At 34.1% G+C, this 24,348-nt stretch overlaps 1 protein-coding gene across 1 annotated transcript; it reads right to left on the bottom strand.

The window, feature by feature from the left end:
- Window positions 1-23,092: 23,092 nt before the first annotated feature.
- LOC141665009 (uncharacterized) lies at window positions 23,093-24,262 on the bottom strand. Its single transcript, XM_074470968.1, has 3 exons — window positions 24,256-24,262; window positions 23,717-23,773; window positions 23,093-23,673 (listed from the first exon to the last, which is right to left on the bottom strand). The coding sequence occupies exons 1-3, from the start codon at window positions 24,260-24,262 to the stop codon at window positions 23,093-23,095; spliced, it is 645 nt and encodes a 214-aa protein (XP_074327069.1).
- Window positions 24,263-24,348: the final 86 nt, after the last annotated feature.

Raw genomic sequence — 24,348 nt, 5'->3', positions numbered from 1 at the left:
TAATTAAAAGATATAGTTTTAATCATCTAAATGATAATAACTCGACGAACTGCGCGTCAAAATCCTGATGTCTACCCATACGATAGCCCACACATAAAGGAAACAGTCAAACACAAGACTCTTGACCCACGTACGCACATAATTCACATAGCACGTAAGCACATAACTCACATATCACATAATTCATATCACACATGCCTCGGTTCGATAAAAGGGTTGACTCGGTACGTTTAAAACTAAAATCGGGTCAATAACAGTATTTATCGATCAGATACCAACTCCGAAGGACTCGTAAATCAAATGACCTTGCTATACAAAAGAAACTAGGTCTCAAAAATATTTTTATTAAAATCGTAATATTTTTCTGAGTCTGTACGCGTTCGTTTTGTATTAAACGGACGAACGGTTTATTTATTACGAATAAAATAAGAATAAATAGAAATAAATCAATTAATAATAATATTAATTGATTTTTAAATACCAAAATATAATTTTTAAAAGCTTAAAAACAATTTTTAGGATTATTTGAATTAATTATAAATAATTATATTTTGTTTAACTATTTAAAAATAAAATTAATTGATTAAATGAATTAACCAATTAATTAAATCTATAAATAATTAATTAAAATAAATTATAAATAATTAAAACAAATATAGATTTTTGAAAATAATAAAAATTGTGTTTTGGAATTTAAATTAATTAAGATTTTTTTTTTAGAATTTCAAATAATAAATAAATGATTTTTAAAATTAGATAAATGATTTTTGAATTTCAGAAAATGATTTTTGAAAATAGGATAAAGGGATTTTAAAATATTTTTAAATCAAAATCTGGGAAACACAAATAGGAATTGGGGTTAGGGTTTCAGGGGATCAAACCCGGGTTGGAATTAAACCCACCATCGGGTTTGGGGGAAATCCGGGTCGAGCAAGAACTCACCGGATTCTGGGGATGAACCCAGTTTCCGGCGAGCAATTGCCGGACTCCGGCGACTCTAACCGGAAGACAAAACACCGTCTTTCGATCCTGTTTTGAGCCCAGATTCGTTCTAAACTTCCCCACAATTCTTAATCCAACCACAACGAACACCAACCATCCCGGAATCATCAATTCCGTCCAAACTCCGGTTGAAAACCGATGAAGCTTCAGTCGAACAACGATTTGGGAAAAAACTCAACCAAAAATCATGTTTTAACTATCAAAACGAAGCTTAAGATCTGCATAATCATTACCAATACTCATAATCAACAACCCTTTAGCTACAACTTCTAAAAATCGAATCAAAATCTGAAAAAAAACAAGAACTCGGTTGAACTCTTCCTGGACTAAAATGAATCAAATAAATGTATAAATCAATTCTCCTAATCATTTTAAAGCCATTTGTAACTTCAAAATCCATCAAAGATTAACAGAAAATCAAAAACGAATTCAAGCCAAGAACACCCAAAAATCGATTTTAATCAATAGCTAACCTCAGCTCGTAATTTTGGTATGAACAGAAAGAGCTCGAAACAAGCTTTGATTTGGTTCAAGAATCATCAAAAACGGTTCATCCAATCTCCCAAAATCATCGATCAAAGTTTTGTTCAAGAATTTACCCCCAAAACTATGTTCTTCAATTTCTATTTTTCTGAAAATTTAATAAAATAAATAAAATATGCAGCTTTTATATTAATCAGAAAATTATACCCCCAAAATTAATTAAGGGTAGTTTTAATTCCCTAATTAAAATAATTAAGCCCCAAAATAATAATTACGGGGAATAATTTTAAAAATAGTATAATATAGAATTTGTATCAAAATTCCCCAAAAATTGCGAATGATTTTAAAATGCAGAAATACTTGGTATCTAAAATACGATTGATTTTATAAAAATAAAAACATAAATTTTGTGGGCTTTGACGTCCTGGTGGGGTCCCGGTCCGTTGATTTTTTAAAAACATAAACGATACTTAAATTAACAGAAAACCCCGAAAACATATAAAATGCATTCAGACTCACATAAAACGAGATAAAACGATTACCTCTGTTAGATATATTTGAGATGTCATGTCTAATGTGTTTCATGTTTAGTTTTCAGATCTTAACAAATAGGAAATATCAGTACTTACTGGAATTAGTACTCACTGGAAGTCAGAACTTAAGGATATCAGAACTTAGGTTATCAGAAGATAAATATCATACGATAGATATCGGAACTTAAGTACGGGAAGACTTACAGTTAAGGAAGGAAGCTGATTTACAGGAAAGAAGATCGAGACTAATACAAAAGAAGATATGTATAGAAAGAGTTAGAGGACTGAAAGAATTGTATAAGATATCTGATTGATATATTTTAGGAGACGGAATTATATTTCATATCAATTAGAAGTTATCTTGTAATTGTGTACTATATAAACACAGACATAGGTTTACACTATATGTGTTATCAGTATCGAGAAGATCATACATTGTAACCTAGCAGCTCTCGTGAAATTTGTTCATCACTGAGAGAGAACAGTTCCATTGTAACAGAGTTTATTATATTGAATATATATGTTTACTGTTACTTGTATTCGAAATCGATTTGATTGGAATGAAACACTGTATTCAACCCCCTTCGACAGTGTTGTGTGACCTAACAATTGGTATCAGAGCTTATCTGTTAACACACAAGATCCAAACAATCATGTCTGAAGAAGCAGAAAATCCAACCAAACCCCACAAAACTGAAGAAACTAAAAACACTCAAATCTAAAGTCGATATGAGACTATTAGGGTTCCTATACTGAGACCTTCTGAGTAACCCATATGGAAAGTGAAGATGGCTATGTTTCTGGAAGCTACAGATCCAAAATACCTTGACAGTATTAATGAAGGACCGCATAAGCCAACCAAGCTCTCTGTTGTAGTTGCAGATTCAGAGACATGGGAGAAAGTCAAGGAAAATTGCCCTTAAGGCTGAGGAGGAATCCCTTAAAGTGGTTGTCTCAAAGAAAGGCAAAGGAAAGGCTCTCATCATAAAGTCTGATTCAGAATCATCAAGTTCTGATGATGATGATTCAGAAACTGAAAGTTTACCTGGAATAGATGCTGATGAAGAGATGAAGAAATTGTGTGCTCTTATGGTGAAGGGTATTACAAAGATAGCCTACAGGAAATTCAGAAGGGGAAAGAAGTTTTCCAAGAAAGGTGGAAGTAATGATAAGAAAGGGTTCAGAAAGTATGAAGACAAAAGTGCAAAGTCTGACAGAGGAGACAACTCAAATGTCAAATGTAACAATTGTGGTGAAAGAGGCCACATATCTCCTGACTCCAAGAAAGGAAAAAGTGACAAAGGCAAGGTACTTTTCACAAAGAAGAAAAGCTGGACAGACTCTTCAGATTCTGAAGATGAGGTGAATTATGCTTTAATGGAAAATGCTGATGGCAGCCCTGAAACTGCTGAATTGAAGGTACCTCAAACAACTTATGCTTTTCATACTGATAATATTACTGAGTTGAGATTATATCTTAAAACCATGTTTATTAGTTACAGAGATCAAACTTTAACATGTAAAAGATTAACTTCTGAAAATCTTGCTTATAAGAAAATGAATGACTATTTAGAAAAGGAGTTAGTTATGTTCCATCAAACTCAGAAAGAAAGAGATGATGCTTTTTATGTTAGAGATGAAGTGCTAAAATTGAATAAATCTCTAAAAACTGAGTTAGAAAAGGAAAAAGAGATTACCAGGACTTGGACTAACTCTGGCAGAACAACCCAAAATTTATTAAGTAGTGGAAACTGGAAAAAGGGCTTAGGTTATGGAGATGATAAAAGTGAAAAAGGAACTGAACAAATTGAGCCAATTGTTGTTAAACAAACTGCTAAGCCAAAGGTAAATCCTGTTAAGTTTCTAGCTAAAACTGTAAAGTCTGATTCTGAAAAGATGAAAGAGTTTGTAGCAGAAGTTAAGGAAAAGTCAACTTCTGACAAATTAGAATATGATAAACCAGCTGAAGTTAAAATAGGTTTAATGACAAAGAAGCAGCTTAAGCATAAGCTGAAAGAAATAAGGAATGTCAACAAGGTAAAGGCAGCTAGGAAAAATAGGAATGGAAAGGAAGGTGTGAATAAAAGCAATAATTATATGCCTGTTCCTAATGCTCCTAGAAAGAAATGTTATAACTGTGGAAACTCTAACCATCTTGCTTCTTTTTGCAGGAAGAATAAGAATATAAACTATTTACCTCCTAAGTCAGGAGTTAAGAGTCAGTCTGTTAGGTTTAAGCCACAAAATCCTTATTTTCATTGTGGTAGTTTATGGCATTCCATTTATACTTGTAAGGAATATCATAGTTTGTACTATAATTATTATCAAATAAAACCTTCTTTGAAGAAAGTTGCCTTAATTCCTTCTAGTGTAAAGTCTGATACAAAGTCTGATATAAGTTCTGATAAACAACATGTTAGCATAAACTCTGATATTAAATCCGCTGTAAATGCTAACAAACTTAAAAAGGTCAAAGGATCCAAGCAAGTATGGGTCCTTAAAACTAACCTTTAGTGGTCTTTGTGATTGCAGGGCAACAGGAAAAATATCCTAGTACTGGATAGTGGATGTTCAGGACATATGACTGGAAATAAAGCCCTGCTCTCATACTTTGTGGAGAAAGCTGGCCCAGGAGTTTCTTATGGAGATGGCAACATGGGAAAAACTCTGGGATATGGCAATATTAATCTTGGGAATGTCATCATTGAAATAGTAGCTCTTGTCTCAGGACTTAAACACTATCTGCTGAGTGTGAGTCAAATCTGTTACAGAGGTTATCATATGGATTTTTTTGAAGAACACTGTGAAGTTGTAAGCAATTCTACAGGAAAAGTGGTTCTGAAAGGTTACATGCATGGTAACATTTATGAAGCCATACTTTCAACAAGTTCTGATGGTTCTGCAATCTGTCTGTTGAGTAGAGCATCAATTGAAGAAAGCTGGAATTGGCACAAAAGACTCTCTCATTTAAACTTCAACAACATTAATGAGCTTGTAAAGAAAGATCTTGTGAGAGGACTGCCAAAATCAGTATTTTCTCTTGATGGCCTTTGTGACAAAAGGCAAAATAAAGAAAATCTTCTTTCAAGAGCAAAACTGAGTCATCAATTCTTGAGCCTTATCACCTACTGCATGTTGATCTATTTGGTCCGGTCAATGTCATGTCTATTGCAAAGAAGAAATATGCTATGGTTATAGTGGATGAGTTCACAAGGTACACTTGGGTGTACTTCTTGCACAAGAAGAATGAAACTGCATCTACTCTAACTGATCATGTCAGACAACTGGATAAGTTGGCCAAATATTCTGTTAAAATTATAAGAAGTGATAATGGCACTGAGTTCAAGAATTCAATCATGGAAGAGTTCTGCAAAGAGCATGGAATCAAACAGGAATTTTCTGCACCTGAAACTCCACATCAAAATGGAGTTGTAGAAAGAAAGAAGAGGACTCTCATTGAAGCTGCATGAACTATGCTTGATGAAGCAAAGCTGCCAACCTACTTTTGGGCTGAAGCTGTGCAGACTGTTGTTTTACACAGAATGCAACACTCACAAACAAGCATGGAAAAACACCATATGAGATGGTGAAGAAAAAGAATCCAAATCTGAAATACTTTCATGTTTTTGGATGTAACTGTTTTGTTCTTAAGACTCATCCTGAACAACTGTCAAAATTTGATCTAAAAGCTGATGAAGGAATTTTTGTTGGATATCCACTTTTCACAAAAGCCTTCAGAGTCTACAATTTAAGAACAAGGGTTGTCATGGAATCTATCAATGTATCTTTGATGATAAGAAGATTACTGGACTTGAAGATTTCAATGATCAGGATCAGCTGAGATTTGAAAATGAAGACTTAAATTCTGATTCTGTAAATTCTGATGACTTTAACTCTGATCCTGTAAGTACTGATGTCATTGAATCTGTGGTAACAACTCCAAAGGAAAATGCACCTGTCCAGGGGGAGCAAGCTAGAAATCCTACCACATCTCAAGACTCTCAAGAAGCATTAGAACATGTCACTAGCTCTTCAAGTTCTGATTCATCTAGTTCTGATGAGCCAAATTTTGATAATACTGGAAACTCTGATACTTCAAATCCTGAAGGATCCAAGTCAAATTCTGAAGTCTCAGAGAGCATAACTACAGGGGGAGCATCAGAAAATGCTGATGGAGACATCATGGATCATGAGGGATGATCCAGTTCTAGAAGTCAACTTCAATCTGGAAGGAAGTGGACCAAATCACATACACCTGACTTAATTATTGGAGATCCTGAAGCAGGTGTTAGAACTAGAACTGCAACATCAAATGAATGTCTCTATCATTCTTTTCTATCTCAGACTGAACCAAAAAAAGTGGAAGAAGCTCTTCAAGATGCTGATTGGGTGCAAGCAATGCAGGAAGAGTTAAATGAATTTGAAAAAAATAAATTCTGGACCCTAGTGCCAAGACCAAAGAACAGATCAGTTGTTGGCACAAAATGGGTGTTCAGAAATAAAACTGACAGTGATGGCATAATTACAAGAAACAATGCAAGGCTGGTTGCTAAAGGCTACTCTCAACAAGAGGGTATTGATTATGATGAAACATTTGCACCAGTTGCTAGATTAGAAGCCATAAGAATCTTTTTGGCTTATGATGCTCACAAAAAGTTTAAAGTCTTTCAAATGGATGTGAAAAGTGCTTTTTTAATGGAGAATTGGAAGAAGAGATTTATGTTGAACAACCTCCAGGCTTTGTAGATTCAAAATTTCCAAATCATGTCTACAGGGTTGACAAAGCACTTTATGGCCTTAAGCAAGCTCCTAGAGCATGGTATGAGACTTTAGCTCAATTCCTTCTGGAAAGTGGATTTCACAGAGATACAATTGATAAAACACTGTTCTACCTCAACCATGGAAAGGACTTACTTTTGGTACAGATATATGTTGATGATATCATATTTGGTTCTACAAATGCCAAACTCTGTGAGAGGTTTGCAAATCTAATACAGTCAAGATATCAAATGAGTATGATGGGAGAACTTAGCTATTTTTTGGGACTTTAAGTCAAGTAAAATGAAGAAGGTACTTTTATCTGTCAATCCAAGTACACCAGAAATGTACTGAAGAAGGTTGGAATGCAAGACAGTTCAACAGCATCCACTCCCATGGCCACTGCAACCAAGTTAGATAAAGATACTGGTTCATCAGTAGATATTACTAACTATAGAGGTATGATTGGCTCCTTACTCTATTTAACTGCTAGTAGACCTGATATCATGTATGCTACCTGTCTTTGTGCAAGATTTCAGGCTGATCCAAGAGAACCTCACTTAATAGCTGTGAAAAGAATTTTCAAGTACCTCAAGGGTATAGCTGATCTAGGATTGTGGTATCCTAGAGAATCAGATTTTAAGCTAATAGGTTACTCAGATGCAGATTTTGCAGGATGCAAAATAGACAGGAAAAGCACTAATGGAAGCTGCCAATTTCTTGGAGGCAGATTGGTTTCTTGGTTTAGCAAGAAACAAAAGTCAATTTCCATATCAAGTGCAGAAGCAGAATATATTGTTGCAGGAAGCTGTTGTGCACAGATTCTTTGGATGAAGAATCAGTTACTGGATTATGGGTTAGAATTTTCTAAAATCCCTATTTACTGTGATAATCAAAGTGTTATTGCTATGACAGCTAATCCAGTTCAACACTCAATGACAAAGCACATCAGCATCAGATACCATTTCATAAGGGAACATGTGATGGAAGGTACAGTGGAATTGCATTTTATTCCAACAGATCAACAACTAGCAGATATCTTCATAAAACCACTATGTGAAGCTACTTTTACAAGACTGGTAAATGAACTTGGAATGGTTTCAGGTTCTTTCTCAAAATCTACTTAGTTTTTGTTCTCATGCATCAGACTTTATGGTCAGTGTTTACAGATTGTTTTACTTTCATATAATCTGTGCTTAAATTGAAAATTTATTAAATGCTGATTGTTATCTGATGTGGATCTATATACTCTGATAAGTGTTTTGAATGTTCTGTGACTATTCAATCCAATGAGGATAACTATGCTAGATGCTGACCTAGTAGACTTTAACATACTAGAAATCCCATGTTTGAATTAGTTGTTTATGTGCAAATTCATTAACACAAGCAAATTCTTATTTTGAGCTTAGTCAAGTTTACTTTGTGTATCTTATTACTAAGTTACAAACTAGATTCTTGCTTCTTATCTGTCAAATTCTGATTTCAGCAAATCTTAAGGATGAACTAAATGCTGATAAGCCTCACTTATCAAAAGAAAAGAAAAGAAAATAAAAGTCGGGTACTCCTTTGAGATTTAGAGTAAATAATGTGGAAGGGAAGACCCAAGTGCATTGCTGGTATTAAGTAATATGCATTAAAAAAGCAAATAAATTTTTCTTGGTGACTTTTCACATTTTCTGATTACTAGAGAAATACTCTGATAATAGCATAAATTCTGATAGGCAGTTGTGACTCACTTACACTGAGAATCCACTGTAAAAAGGAATTTCAAAAGATGCATAAAATGAGCACAAACAGTTGATGAGGACTCTTGCATAAATTTGTTCTTGAGTAGACTTCATGATTGATGACAGATTTTAAGCACTTTTCTTAGTTATGCCTTATTTCTAAGATGTACTGAAGTTTATCAGACTTTAATCTTTATCTGATATTCTGCTGAATGCACACACTTTCACTCCATATGAATTATGAAAATTACTGTGGTGATTAAGTTGTTTTTGACAAACAGTTAAGTGTCATTTGCATAAATTCTGAGGACAAGTTCTGATGAAAGTTCTGATGATTAAACTCTGAAGAATCAAGTCAGTATTTGTATGAAGAATCACAGAAAAAGATATTCACTTTTTGAGTACAGAAGCCATATTCTGATGACTGTTAAAATCTGATATAAGTTAAAGTTCCGATATTAAATCCTGATGGAATCCTTGATGCTTACATGGCATTATTCTTTACTTGACTTATTTGTGGTAAAAAATGAAACAGTCATATTTAATCCGAATATATTTAGGTGAGATAAAAACAGTCATAATCATTAAGGGTTAGTGGTAAACGTGTAAGTCCTGAAAAACCGCATGTGCACGGTAATTATTGCTTATTTTTCGTGCCCATTAACTCCTGCTTTAAATTTTTACTGACTGTTCACACGTTGCCAGGTGTAATTTGTCTGACATGCTTCAAATTTTAACTGTTATCACATGGGCTGTATAAATAAGAGAGTTAAAAGATTTTCTAATCATTTACCTACTTTTCTTATTCTCTCATCTCTCTTATTTTCTCTCACCCACTAATATTCTCTAAAGCAGTTTTTCTTACATGCATTTTCACAAACACCTTTCGAGCAATATATTTTCTCACTTAATTTCTTACAGAGATGGCACCAAAAGACTTGATTTTCAATGGAGCTAAGTTTGTTCCTAACAACTACTCGTTTATTCTTAGCAAGGCTGAAGCTCCATCAGAACTTCACTTTATTCAGGATTTCCTTGCTAATTCTGATATTGGGTATGCTTTGACCCAACCTGAAGAAATCTCTGGAACCCAAGTGCTGGAGTTTTGGAGAAGTGGAATCTATGATGATGGTGGTGCTCAAGGGTCCCCAAGTATTATCTTTACAATAGGGGAGGATGAGCATGTCGCGACTTTGGCTACAGTTCACCAAGCATTGCAGTTGCCTGAGAACTGCGCTTATACAAATGTTAAGGAGCCAGTTCTTCAAAATATGATGACCAGTCTGGGGTATGAAAAGATATTGGCAAAGCTGGGTCAATTGAAGAGATCTTACATAAGGAGGGAATGGAGTTTCTTCTTTGACTGCATCACAAAGGCTTTTGCAAACAAATGTTCTAATTTCGATACAATCCCTATATTCAGTCAACAAATCGGGTATGCTCTCAGTAATCAAACTGATTTTGATTATGCAAGTGTTGTTTTAGGCTTTATTGGGGATAGGATGACAGAAGATAGGAATACTGTTTATTTTGCTAGATTCTGTCAGCTTATTTATAGTTTTTGTTGTGCTAATAAGCCCCAATTAGCTAGTGAATTAGTTCCATCATTTAGACTAGCTAAAAGATCTTTTAATGACTTATTATCTACTGATAATAAGAAGGTTGTGTTGAGACCCCTCCAAATACCTTTATCTGTCAAACAAGCCTTAATAACCTATGATCCAGTTACATACACTGCACTATATCCTGATATCCAACCATCTGAACCTCAACCATCAGCACCTACCACCACTACCCAAACACCTTAAACTTCTCAACCACAACCAAAATCTACCATCAGGACATCTTTTAAACCATCAACTCAATCATCTCAACCTGAATCATCAGCACATACCATCAGATCTTCATCTTCCAGGCCAAAGAGGACTAAGTATGTTCCTCAACCTCCACAAAAGAGAAGGAAGATGATTCTCAGAGATGAATCTGATAGTGATGAAGAGGAAACAGTTGAAGCACATGTTCATGCATCAGAACCTGTGATAATTGAAGCTGAGAATTTTACTTCTCAGAAAGAAACAACAGCTCAAAGTTCTGATACTTTGAAAAAAAAGAAATCTGTAAGTTTTGTTGCTGCTGAAGCAACTCCTTCATTGGCAAGGAGATTGAAGAAAATGAAGGCTAGGAGGTATTTGGCTAAGGCTCCATCAGAAGATACTGAAGAAGCTGAGGAAGGGGATCAGGAATCTTTGATCTCACAAGAACCAATTATCATTGAAGCCCTTCCAGCTCAAGCCAAAGACAATGTTAATGATACAGTTGTAACCCATCCTGTCTCTCCTATTAAAGCTATAGATGATGCTAAAGAACAAACTGAAAACTCTGAGATAGATATTCACAATTTGAATATACCAAATATTCTTTATTTGGAAGCTCCATCTACAGAAGCTCAGCCATCTACAGTCAACTCTCCAATCTTAGATGCTGAGAGACCATCTACACCAATACTGGAGATAAATTCTGATGCTCAGAATTTGGATAATGTTATTCCTGAATCTCCAGTTGCTTCACACACTGTTGTGCTGTCAGAACATAATGAATCTTCCTCAAGTTCTGAAGATAGTATTCCTGTTGAGACTCCAGTTCCCATACTAGGCAAGGAAGCAATGGTGAAGAAATTTGTTGAAAAGGAAGCACATATTCCTTGGGAGAATACTCACAGAGGTGTGGAGTGGACCAAGAAGTGGAATGACACTGATTTCATTCCAAGCTCTAACATTTTGACAGAGTATATTGCTAAAGCTGATGAGTTTCTCACAAATACTGATTTAAAGACACAACTCAAGATCACCGCTCTATCTACCACACATCTTCAAGGTTGTTAGATATATTTGATAATGTCATGTCTAATATGATTTGTGTTTAGTTTTCAGATCTTACTTAAACAGGACAAATCAGTACTTAAATGGAAATCAACACTTATACTAAAGTCAGAACTTAAGTGGTCAGAACTTAAGTTATCAGGAGATATTTATCAGAAGATAATATCAGGACTTAAGGGGACTTTCAGATAAGGAAGGCGGTTGATTGAAAGGAAAGAAGATCAAGATAAACGTAAGAAGAGATATGCATGAAGAAGGAATTCTATGAAGAATAAAATACTTGGAAGAAAAGATATCTGATTGATATATTTTAGGAAGCAGAATTATATTCCATATCAATTAGCGATTATCTTGTAACTGTGTAGTATATAAATACAGACATAGGGTTTACACTATAAGTGTTATCATTATTGAGAATAATATTCATTGTAACACTAGAATCTCTCGTGATAATTTGTTCATCACTGAGAGAGGATAGTTCCATATTGTAACAGAGTTTATTATATTGAATAAAGTTTATTTTCTGTTATTTGTGTTCTTTAATTCGATTTGATTGTGCTAAACACTGTATTCAACCCCCTTCTACAGTGTGTGTGACCTAACAAAGGTCTACATTCTTCTACTCATGAAAAGGTTGATACACTAAAGGAACATGCTGATAAGCTAGATCTACAGCTCAAGCTTGACAAGAATAGATATATCAGACCTACTCTTGAGAAAATTGAAGCCATTGAGAAGATTCAAGAGAAGCAACACGCCCAAATTGATGAGGTTCTGGCTAACCAAGCTTCTCAGAAAGCTCAAATGGATGAAATCCAATCTTCAGTTAAACTTCTTCTCTCTCTCTCTCTTACTTCCTGATGATGCCAAAAAGGGGGAGAAGGTAGTTAAGTCTAAATGCTCACCTACTCAAATACTGAAGAAGAAGGATGATAAAGGTGATGACCAGGGAAACTCTGATAAGAGCAGAGGTCAAGGAAAAGTTTAAGGAAAATCTTCACAGAAAACAGTTTCTGATGTTAGAAAATCTTCTACATTGGACAAGTTAAGTTCTGATAAGCAAAGTCTGATGTCAAGTTCTGATATTCTGATTCAGTCAGGATCTAAAGACTCTCAGAAGTTTTTATAAACTCTGAAGCTAAAAGGGAAGCAGACTACTGTTTATTACAAAGATCCTAAAATTCAGACACTTGATGAGGAGATAGCTAGAGGATTATTTCTGAAACAAAATCCAGGAATGGATTTGGAAACTCTCAAGGAGGAAGAAGCTAGATTTGCAGTTGAGAAGACAAATCTTAAGTCTAAAGCTTCTGATGCAAAGAAACCTCCAAGGCCTAAGGAAAAAGGCATTGTGATCAGGGAAAAGTCAAATTCTGAGACTTCAAAGTCCAAGACTAGATCATAAACTGAGATTGATCCTAAGTCAAAGGGAAAAGAAAAGGTTGGTGAACCTTTAAAGATTGAGAAAAAAATAAGTTCTTCTGTTTCAGTCTATCAAACTACAATGCATGATGATGATTTGATAGAAGATGAAGCTGTTCAAATTCTGAAGAGAAGAAAGATAATTGAAGAATCTAAAACAACCTCTGACACTGCTCAAGTTGTTCAGAATGAAGAACAACAAGTTACAGAAGATACAACAAATTCTGATCAAGTTGATTTGAAAAAGATGACAATTGCTGATAAGAAGAAGCTGTTATGGAAGAAAGGTACTTCAGTTGAACCAAAATCCAATCTTATGATTAATCAACTCGCAATATTTGGGTTGAGAACCAAGCAACCTAGAGATAGAGATGGATTAGATTCTGATGAAGAAAAGATACAAACAGGAGTAGTATTTATTCTAAGAGATCCTTTCATGTTGACAGACAAACCATATGAACAAATCAAACAAAAGCACCTTGACAAAGTGCTGTCTGCTCAAATTGTGATAGATGCTCATGATAAGGAAAATCTAAAGGAGAAACTGATCTTATTTCTCAATGATGGACTAACTTACAGACTAGCTGATACTGATGTGCTAAAGAAGTCTGTCAGAGAGCTTCAACATATTCACTATCTTCTGGAAGTAAAATCTGATGTTACAAGAAGATGGTCAGAATACATTTTGAAGGCTATAAGAGATCTACTTAGAATCTCTGGTACAAAGACTTCTCAGTATATACCAATGATTACTGAAGGTGATGGAAGAGAAATTCCTATGTTGAAGAACTCTGCTAAGGTGGAAGTTATTCTGAAAGGAAGATGCTTATGTTATAATAAAAACTCATTACATCCTAGAGTTATCAAACTTGGTGATGGACTTGAAAGAACATCAATTCAAGCTCTCATAACAGCCATTTATCAAACTAGTGATAGTAAAGATGAAGAACTGATGTTAGTCAAAGCACAATTAGTTGAAGTTCTGAGAAAAGCTGAAGATAAGCTGGTAAAAGATTTTGTTAAGAATCATTATGGATTCAGATTGATCCATTGATATTGGTAAAGCTACAAGGACTGTAAGTTGTAGTTAATAGTCTTATTAAACTCTTATTGCATTTGAACTTAAATGTTTTTGACATCATCAAATCTATTAACTTGTATATTTTTGCATAATTTACAAGTTGGGGGAGATTGTTAGATATATTTGAGATGTCATGTCTAATGTGTTTCATGTTTAATTTTCAGATCTTAACAAACAGGAAATATCAGTACTTACTAGAAGTCAGAACTTAAGGATATCAGAACTTAGGTTATCAGAAGATAAATATCAGAAGACAGATATCAGAACTTAAGTACGGGAAGACTTACAGTTAAGGAAGGAAGCTGATTTACAGGAAAGAAGATCGAGACTAATATAAAAGAAGATATGCATGGAAAGAGTTAGAGGACTGAAAGAATTGTATAAGATATCTGATTGATATATTTTAGGAGACAGAATTATATTCCATATCAATTAGAAGTTATCTTGTAACTGTGTACTATATAAACACAGACATAGGTTTACACTATATGTGTTATCATTATCGAGAAGATCATACATTGTAACCTAGCAGCTCTCGTGATATTTGTTCATCACTGAGAGAGAACAGTTCCATTGTAACAGAGTTTATTATATTGAATATATTTGTTTACTGTTACTTGTGTTCGAAATCGATTTGATTGAAATGAAACACTATATTCAACCCCCTTCTACAGTGTTGTGTGACCTAACAATTGGTATCAGAGCTTATCTGTTAACACACATACAGTAAAGATCCAAATAATCATGTCTGAAGAAGCAGAAAGTCTAACCAAGCCCACCAAAACTGAAGAAACTAAAAATACTCAAATCTAAAGTCGATATGAGACTATTAGGGTTCCCATACTGAGACCTTCTGAGTACCCCGTATGGAAAGTGAAGATGGCTATGTTTCTGGAAGCTACAGATCCAAAATACCTTGACAAAATTAATGAAGGACCGCATAAGCCAACCAAACTCTCTGTTGTAGTTGCAGATCAGCCAGCAAAGACCATACCAAAGGAGAAAAGTGAATATACAGTTGAAGATATCTCATCCATTGCCAAGGATGCAAAGGTAAGGCATTTGTTGCATAGTGTCATTGATAATGTCATGTCAAACAGGGTAATTTATTGCAAGACTGCAAAGGAGATATGGGATGCTTTGGAGACAAGATGTTAGGGAACTGATGCAATCAAGAAGAACAGGAGGACTATACTCACTCAAGAGTATGGGCACTTTGACTTAAAAGGTGATGAGTCATCAAACTCTTGAATGATCTGTCACTGGTGGACAAGGAATATGATCTTGAAGATTCAAATCTAAAATTCCTTTTAGCTCTTCCTAATAGTTGGGATTTGAAGTCTACTACTATAAGAGATAACTATGCTCTTGATGAAACTACTCTTGATGAAATTTATGGTATGCTCAAGACTTATAAACTTGGGATGGATCAAAGAAGCAAGAGACATGGGAGAAAGTCAAGGAAAATTGCTCTTAAGGCTGAGGAGGAATCCCCCAAAGTGGTTGTCTCAAAGAAAGGCAAAGGAAAGCCTCTCATCATAAAGTCTGATTCAGAATCATCAAGTTATGATGATGATGATTCAGAAACTGAAAGTTTGCCTGGAATAGATGCTGATGAAGAGATGAAGAAATTGTGTGCTCTTATGGTGAAGGATATTACAAAGATAGCCTACAGGAAATTCAGAAGGGAAAGAAGTTTTCCAAGAAAGGTGGAAGTAATGATAAGAAAGGGTTCATAAAGTATGAAGACAAAAGTGCAAAGTCTGACAGAGGAGATAACTCAAATGTCAAATGCTACAATTGTGGTGAAAGAGGCCACATATCTCCTGACTCCAAGAAAGGAAAAAATGACAAAGGCAAGGCACTTGTCACAAAGAAGAAAAGCTGGACAGACTCTTCAGATTCTGAAGATGAGGTGAATTATGCTTTAATGGAAAATGCTGATGGCAGCCCTAAAACTGCTGAATTGAAGGTACCTCAAACAACTTATGTTTTTCATACTGATAATATTACTGAGTTGAGATTATAAACATGGTTTTAAGAGGTGGATCCTAGCTCTGATCGGTCTAGGATCCACCTCTTCAGCAACCTGTAGTGCATATGCCACCATATCTTCAAAATCATATTTCTTTGGAGGCACCTCATAATTAGCTCTCCTCGACCGATCAAGAGACAAATCGTGCTGATTCACTACTAGTAATGATGAAACTGATGATTCTGATCTGACTGTGGTTGTTGAACTTTTTGTTGTGGTTCAGTCTCATCTTGAGTGACTCCTTGCTCCACCTGTTTCTCAACACCACCACTTTCTGAAACAACAGTAGACTTCACAATAGAGTTAAACATCGAATTTTTATCAAAGACTACATTTCTACTTAGTATAACCCTATTTTCAGATGGAGACCAGATTCCATAACCTTTAACCCCATCCTCATAGCCTACAAATACTCCCTTTTTAGCTCGTGGCTCCAATTTATCCTCATTTACATGATAATAAATAGTACAATCAAAAACTCTTAAATCGGAGTAATCAACAGGCTTACCATATCATTTCCCAATAGAAGTTTTGAGATGAATACCTATGTGAGGTCCACTATTAATCAGATAACACGTTGTACTAACCGCTTCTGCCCAAAATCTTTTAGTTAGTCCAGCATTAGAGAGCATGCACCTAACTTTCTCCAGAAGTATCTGATTCATATGTTCTGCTATACCATTCTGTTGTGGTGTATTCCTGATTGTATGCTGCCTAGAAATTCCCTCATTCTTGCAGAATTCATTAAACTGAGGCGAACAAAATTTCAGGACATTGTTAGTTCGCAGCCTCTTAATCTTCTTCCATGTTTGATTCTCCACTAACGCCTTCCACTGCTTGAAAATCTTAAAGGCTTCATCTTTATGCTTTATGATGAACACGCAAGTCATTCTTGAGAAATCATCAATCATTGACATAAAATATCTGTGACCCCCTAAAGACTTCACCCTGGAAGGACCCCAACATTCAGAATAGATGTAATCAAGTGTGCCTTTTTATTCTGTGTGTTACTTTAGAAAACTTGTTGCGATGTAGCTTTTAAAAAAAACAATGTTCACAAAACTCAAGACCTGTGACCTTATGACCACAAAGAAAATCAGCTTTTGACATAACTTGCATCCTCCTTTCACTCATGCGACTGAGCCTCATGTGCCACAATCTGGTCATATTTTACTTTTTAATCTCAGAGGACACAACAACAGAATGATGTGTGTGATTAGCAGCAACTAGGGCAATATCTTCTTCATAATTATAACCAGTTACAGCAAAAGTACCTGCAGTAGTACCCGCCAATTTATCATGTTTCTTCTTTTTCTTTAGGACTTGCAGATTTTCAGAACCCCTTCTCTTTACAGTAATTGCAGACATCATTAGATTTTGAACTTCATTTGTGATCCCCAATGTTGAATAAACTTTTATGACAATTTCATTTGTTGTCCTAATAATGTATAAATTATTATATTTCTAATCTATTTGCGTTACACTTATTATTTTTGTAATTTTAGTGAAGTTCGCATATATGGTGCCAATCATTGAAGTATTTTATGAAAAAAGAATGCCAAAATTGATGTGGAAGAGCAGTGCTGAGCTAAAAAATTTGAGCAGCGGGGGCTAAGTTAAAAATTATTAAAAACAATTACCCGTTGAAATATTTATACATTATGATTGTTAAAAAAAATAGGTTTACGACAAAATATAGTAACTTTTTAAAAGAGTAGAAACTACTTTTTACAATAGTGAATTTGTAAGGTAAAAGTTTTTGGTATTATAAATTTAAATTTTTTAGTATTTTTTTAGTGTTATGAATATGAAAAAAAATAATACATTATAAAGTCAAAATTATCATATATATGTATATATATATATACCATTATATTAAAGACGAAATAATGAAATTTTGGTTAGTAGTCGGTCTGATCACTGTAATTATATTAATATTTAAAATAAAAACTCTCATGAATATATTAATATTCACAATATAATTATATAAATACAAATAGAATTATAATATGTCTATTGGTTTTAGTTCAAACAAAATAATATATAATATTTACTAGGGAAGAAGTATTGATCAAATCTTAAATAAAAAACAAAAATATATTATGTACAATTAGTTGGATTTTCAACCTCGGATTAAAAAAAAATAATAAAGACTGATAAAATTTTGAAAGCAAATTCGTTTGGTCGATATAATGTCATCATGCTAAAAATAAACTGGCTAAAACAAAAAAACTGAAAGGAAATTTGTTTGGCCGATATAATGTCATTAGGCTAAAATGAAATTATACATATTATCAATTCAATATAAAATATAATAATATTCACCCCGGGTTAAAACGAAATTATACAAAAAAATAAATATAATTAGTTGGATTTTGTTGATATAACAAGTATGAGGTTAAAACCAAGATTTGCTAACTCAAGGTAAAATAATATAATAAACACTACCGATTTGGCTAAAAAATATTTTATTAAATCGTGCTACATCATAAATAAACTTTGAAACGTAATGCGTTGGTCGATATAATGTCATCATGATAAAACAAAATATATTATTTATTCAGTTTAAAACAAAATAATATTTAAAAAAAGTTAAAATAAATTTAAAAACAAACTAAATGTAATTGGATGGTTGATATAACGGGTCTGAGGGTAAAACGAAATAATGTATATTATTGATTTACGCTAAAACTAAAATTAAGTTCAAATTAAAGATAATTCTTATATTATTGATCCGAGTTAAAATAAAATTAAAATATACCTTAATTCGTTGTTAGGTATAACGTAGACTTACAATTGTAGGATACCTGGACCTGACCCGAAATATTAAAAATTTGATTGTAAATATGTGTGTAAAATGTTTAGATTTATATAGTTACGGGTTTCTTCAATTTCTATAATATCCAAAATTGTTTTAATAAAATGAAAATAGAGATAATTCCTTAGTCAACATGATTGCATGAGACTAAAATTATCAATATATGTTATTCATCCGCGTTAAAAATATTATACAATTGATTTATGATATATCAAAATCAAAATAAGAAAATAATTATATCAGCTAAAATAAAATAATATGTACTTTTATTTGGGTTAACATAATTTTTTTATTATTCATACATAATTTTTTTTATCATTGATTAGGCTTAAACAAATTAAACGAAAATAAATCTAAACTATAAATTAACTTCCCAAAGTCAATTACTAAAAGAAGGTAATTTATAATCATAATTATATTCAATTCAAAGAAATATAGTATTTTGTATTTACTAACCTTCAATTTCGAATACACTCCTAAATGATTGAACATTAACAGCACGTATAATTAAAACACAAACACATCTATTCAGCTTATGCTTGATTTCCAAAAATGAGTTTTAACCTTTGAATTAAAAATACATAATAGAACTAATGTGTGAGTGAATTTAGGAAATTAATCAACGCTAAATGTAGATACATTTTACTCTTTCTATATATATACATGTCAAAATACAAAAAAAAAGATTAAATAAATTGTATAAAATTTTTAATTTTAATTTTAATATTTAGATATTTAATGTGAGACTGAATAAATTATTAAAAGAAAATTTAAATTTTGTACAATTTATATACACAAGATAGAAAATTTAAGATATGAAGCATGAATAATTATATAAGATTATTTTTCAGTTTTAGTGGGGCTAAAAAAATTAATACTAAGTTTATTTTAATCTTAACGGTCTATCTATACTATATTATAATAGACGAAATATTAAAAATTTGGTAGCCGGTCGGTCGGTACTGGCTGAAATTACTTATTTACCCTTAATTATTGTTTAAATTCTAATTGGCCTATTGGTCGATCAGTTAATTTCAATTAGAATTGATATTGAAATCAATTTTCTCCACCAATTTAAATTCTATTTCATATCCAACTCTATATCATTATTAATTGATATTAAAGTCAACCTTTTCTACCAATTTTAAAATCTAATTCATATTTAGTTTTATATTATTCTTATTGATATTTCAGACTAAAATCAATTTAAGCAAACTAAATATAATTAGTTGAATTTAGTTTGATGTTGGATCAAAATTATATCGTTGAACCAAATTAATATCAAATTATAATAAAATTACATCAGTTAAAAATTTGAAAATAAACAAATTTCGCATCTTAATTAAAAACTTCAAGTTAAATTAAATTAAAAATTTATATTATATTAATAAAAACACCTTGAATCACAGGGGTTATTTTAACAAATGTAATCAATAAAATATTAAATAAAAATAAATAAATAACAAGTATTTTTTTTTGAAATAAAGCACTTGCATATCATTAAAATTCCTTCAACGCAAGATTACAAGATATATAATACGGAGCACTATGAACCCACTCTAGAAGACCTGGAACATGCACCCTTTGCTAACAAATGAGCAATATGATTCGCAGATCTATGAACACATACAAGTAACACTTCATCAAAGTGTTTAAGTAAATTAGTACAATCCTCCGCAATATTATCAAAATAGCTTCAACCAGCAACTTAGCGTCCGATTCAAAAACCACTTTAATTTTCCTCCACTCCATCGTCCATGACAAAGCTTTCTTAAGGCTTAATGCCTCTGCTTCTCTGGGCTGTCTTTGACCTTGTAATACATTACTGCGAGCCCTCAGAAACTGACCACGCTATCTCTAGCTACACAACCCACCTTTACACTACGGTCCCCCTGTTTACATGCTGCATCGACGTTAATTTTTAACCACCCAGGAGCAGGTTTACTCCACCTTTTTTATGCACCTTGTGTTGTATCAGATGATTTTTTAGTTACCTCTTCCACTCAGCTAACATACTGAATGCCATGGATTTTACACCAAACACCGATGTATAAATTTTATCCCACAACCATTTATTCCTTCTCGACCATAGACCCCAACACAGCAACCCAATCAAAGCACCTTACTCCTTACTTCCAGCTTGAAATATACGTTGAAAGACATCCATAATTATATCATTTGGCTTGACACATACTAATTGCTGTAGACCCAGCTCCTTCCATAAATCCTGAGCAAAACTACAGCCAAACAACACATGGACTGTATCTTCATCATATAGATGACACCAGCAACAAACTTTACTTACTTGGACATTTTTCTTTGCTAGCTCCACTACTGTAGGAACCACATTTCGGCACGCCCTCCAGAGAAAATTCAGCACCTTACCAGGTAGTTTCAATGTCCATAGTTTCCTCCAGAAACTCCTATCTGAGTACTGTTGTTCGCCATAAATGTGTCTATAACAACTTATAACAGAAAAATCCCCTTTATCCTCCTCAAATAACCAGAACCATGTGTCCTTCTTGTCCCTTACTGGAATGGGAATCTATTGAATCAGATTACTATCACGATCATTGCAAATATCTCGAACTACCTCCATATCCCATTCTTTCTGATTTTCTTGCAAAAAACTTTGCACTTGAATGTCCTTCAGTTCTTCAGGTGGTTCCGTTGTAATGTATCCATTTTCTCGACATGGTAACAATGGAACCTGCCATACCCGTGTGCTCCTTCCATTACCAATTCTCCTTCTACAACCCGCTTGCAAGCTTTGTTGTGCTTCCAAAATGCTTCTCCAAATATAGCTTGGATTAGTACCCAACTTGGCATTTAAGAAATCACTGTTAGGAAAGTACCTTGCCTTCATTAAATTCGTCACCAAAGGATTCATATTATTCATGATTCTCCAACCTTGCTTTGCCAACATCGCAATATTAAAATCTCGCAACTTCTTAAATCTCAACCCCCCTTCTTTAGCTTCACACATTCTATCTCATGCCAATCATTTAATCCCTTTTCCTGCCCCTCCATTATTCCACCAAAAAGCATTCATTTTCCTCTCCATTCCCTCACACACTTCTATTGAGATTAAAAACAAGTTCATCCAAAAATTTGGTATGACTTGTGTTGCTGTCTTCAGTAACGTCACCTTCCCTGCCTTAGACAATGATATATTCTGTCATCCATGAAGCTTCTGTTCGATCCTTTCCATTGAAAATGCAAAGCTTGATACCTTATTATGACCAATTCGCATAGGCATTCCCAAATATCACCCCGGCATCTGTACTTCCATCACCCCCAGTTGCTGACACATTTTCCTCCTGTTTTCATCCTTCGTATTTGGGAAGAACGTGATTGTGGATTTATTATAATTTATTACTTGCCCCGATATTTCTTCATAGCGATTCAAAATTCGTTTCATAACCTCTGCCTCTATCACTGTAGCTTTGAAGAAAAAATATGAATCATCGGCAAACAATAAGTGGGATATCCTAGGTGCCCCTCGTGAGACAGTGCATCCATGTATCAACCCAGCCTCTTCGTTTCGGAGAATAATAGCACTCGGACATTATACACACATAATGTATAAATATGGTGAAATCGGGTCCCCTTGTCTTAACCCTTGCTTTGGCATCACATTCCCAAAAACATCTTCATCCTGAATAAAACTATACGAAACTGAGCACACCAAACCCATTATTCTATTAATCCATACTTCATTAAATCCAAATTTCTGCATCATATTTCGAAGAAAATCTCACTCCAACCTGTCATAAGCTTTTGAGATATCAATTTTCAGCCCAACAACTCCATTACTTCCCTGTGTTTTACGTTTCATATAATGGTTTACCTCAAAAGCTATCAATGCGTTATCAGTCAATAGCCTCCCCTCAACGAATGCACTTTGTTTCTCCAAAATAATATTATTCAAGTAAGATTTCAACCTGTTTGATAACACCGTGGACAGAATACGTACTACTACATTACACAGTGATATAGGATGAAGATCCGTCATCGATTGTGGTATATTAACTTTTGGTAGTAAACATACTATTGTACGATTGATCCCATCCGGAAGTTCCCCTGTCTGCATGAACTGTTGGCATAACCTTACAACGTCGTTCCCAACAATAATCCAAAATGACTGAAAGAACATAGGGTTTAAACCATCCATCCCAGGTGCTTTTTCAAGGTGCATTGAGAATACCGCTGTTTTTACTTCCGTAGGAGTAATTTCCGATATTAAGCCTTCATTTTCCTCATCTGTAATACCCTGAACCCTTTCATTCTGTGACAAGCTACCGTTGGCTGATCTACTCTGAAACAACTGTTCGAAATAACCCTCAATCACCCCTTAAATTTCTTCCTTCGTCTCCTTCCAGTTCCCATCATCTCCTTTTATCCGAGCCAACTGATTATTCTTACGCCTGATGGATGCATATTTGTGGAAAAATCTGGTATTCTGGTCCCCCTCCCGTAACCAGAATTGTTTTGCACATTGTTTCCAATATATCTCTTGTTTCTCCAGTAAATTCAAATATTCCCAACGAGCCTCATTATATTTCTGAATTCCCTGCACATCTCGTCGAGACATGAACTTGCTAAGTCTCTCTTTACAAATCAAAATTTTCCTCTTATATTCAGTACTAACACCACCTCCCCACTCCTCCAATTTCATGCAGCAATACTTAATTTTATCAATTAATTCCTCCCCTTCCGTGCTCTCCCAACTCTGCTTAACCAAGTTTAAACACTCTTTTTCTTTCACCCAAACGTTTTCAAATCTGAAACGTCTCTCCTTTGGCACATAAACTCTCTTGTTCAACTGCAGATGTAACGGCAAATGATCTGATGGTGCTACATTCGGAACCTGAATTTCAGCTGTTGGAAATAAGCTCCCCCACTCTTGATTCGCCAAACCCCATGTAACCGTTCCTGCACCCAATTACTTGTACATCTAGACTTTTCCCATGTGTACTCTCCCCTACAAAATCCAAATCAATCAACCCACAATCCCTTATTGTCTCCGTAAACCCTGCTAAAAGATATAGAGGTTGTATTTAAAACAACGCACGGTTTTAGGTTAGTAGTTCTCATAAGAGAGACAATTAAAAACAATATTTTTTAAGGCAAAATTGGCATCGCTTGAAGGTGCAACTCTAAACAGAGATGCTCTAACCTAACAGACATCTTTTGGCGGTATAAATGAAACCAACAAAATGTTGCAGAACCGGACTAATGATAGGCACTTAGGCAGATAGGATCCTTGGGGGCACACGAGTTTTCATAGTGAGAAGAGAACACCACAAATTTTCACAGTTTGGAGACGATATTACGAGTTTCCGAATTTAGGAGGAAAAGGATGCGAAATTCCATGAGTTCACATAATTTAGCAGGTAGATTCGTGCCTTGTATAGACTTTTATGTCTTTATTCGAAAAAAGTCCTGATATTCACATCACATTAATAAAATAAAACTAAGGTCCACTGGATGTAACCATGAGAGTGTTTTCTTAACCTGTCATCGAACTTGTAGTTGTATGGCCTGCATCATGCCATTTTCATCTTTGGTTCTCTCACCATAAAATAATAAGAATTGATTGCTTCCTTC

Source organism: Apium graveolens, chromosome 6 (genome assembly GCF_009905375.1).
Source record: "Apium graveolens cultivar Ventura chromosome 6, ASM990537v1, whole genome shotgun sequence".
Classification (NCBI taxonomy): Eukaryota; Viridiplantae; Streptophyta; class Magnoliopsida; order Apiales; family Apiaceae; genus Apium; species Apium graveolens.
Note: the sequence above shows the minus strand (reverse complement) of the source record. Positions and strands in the feature narration are given on the sequence as shown.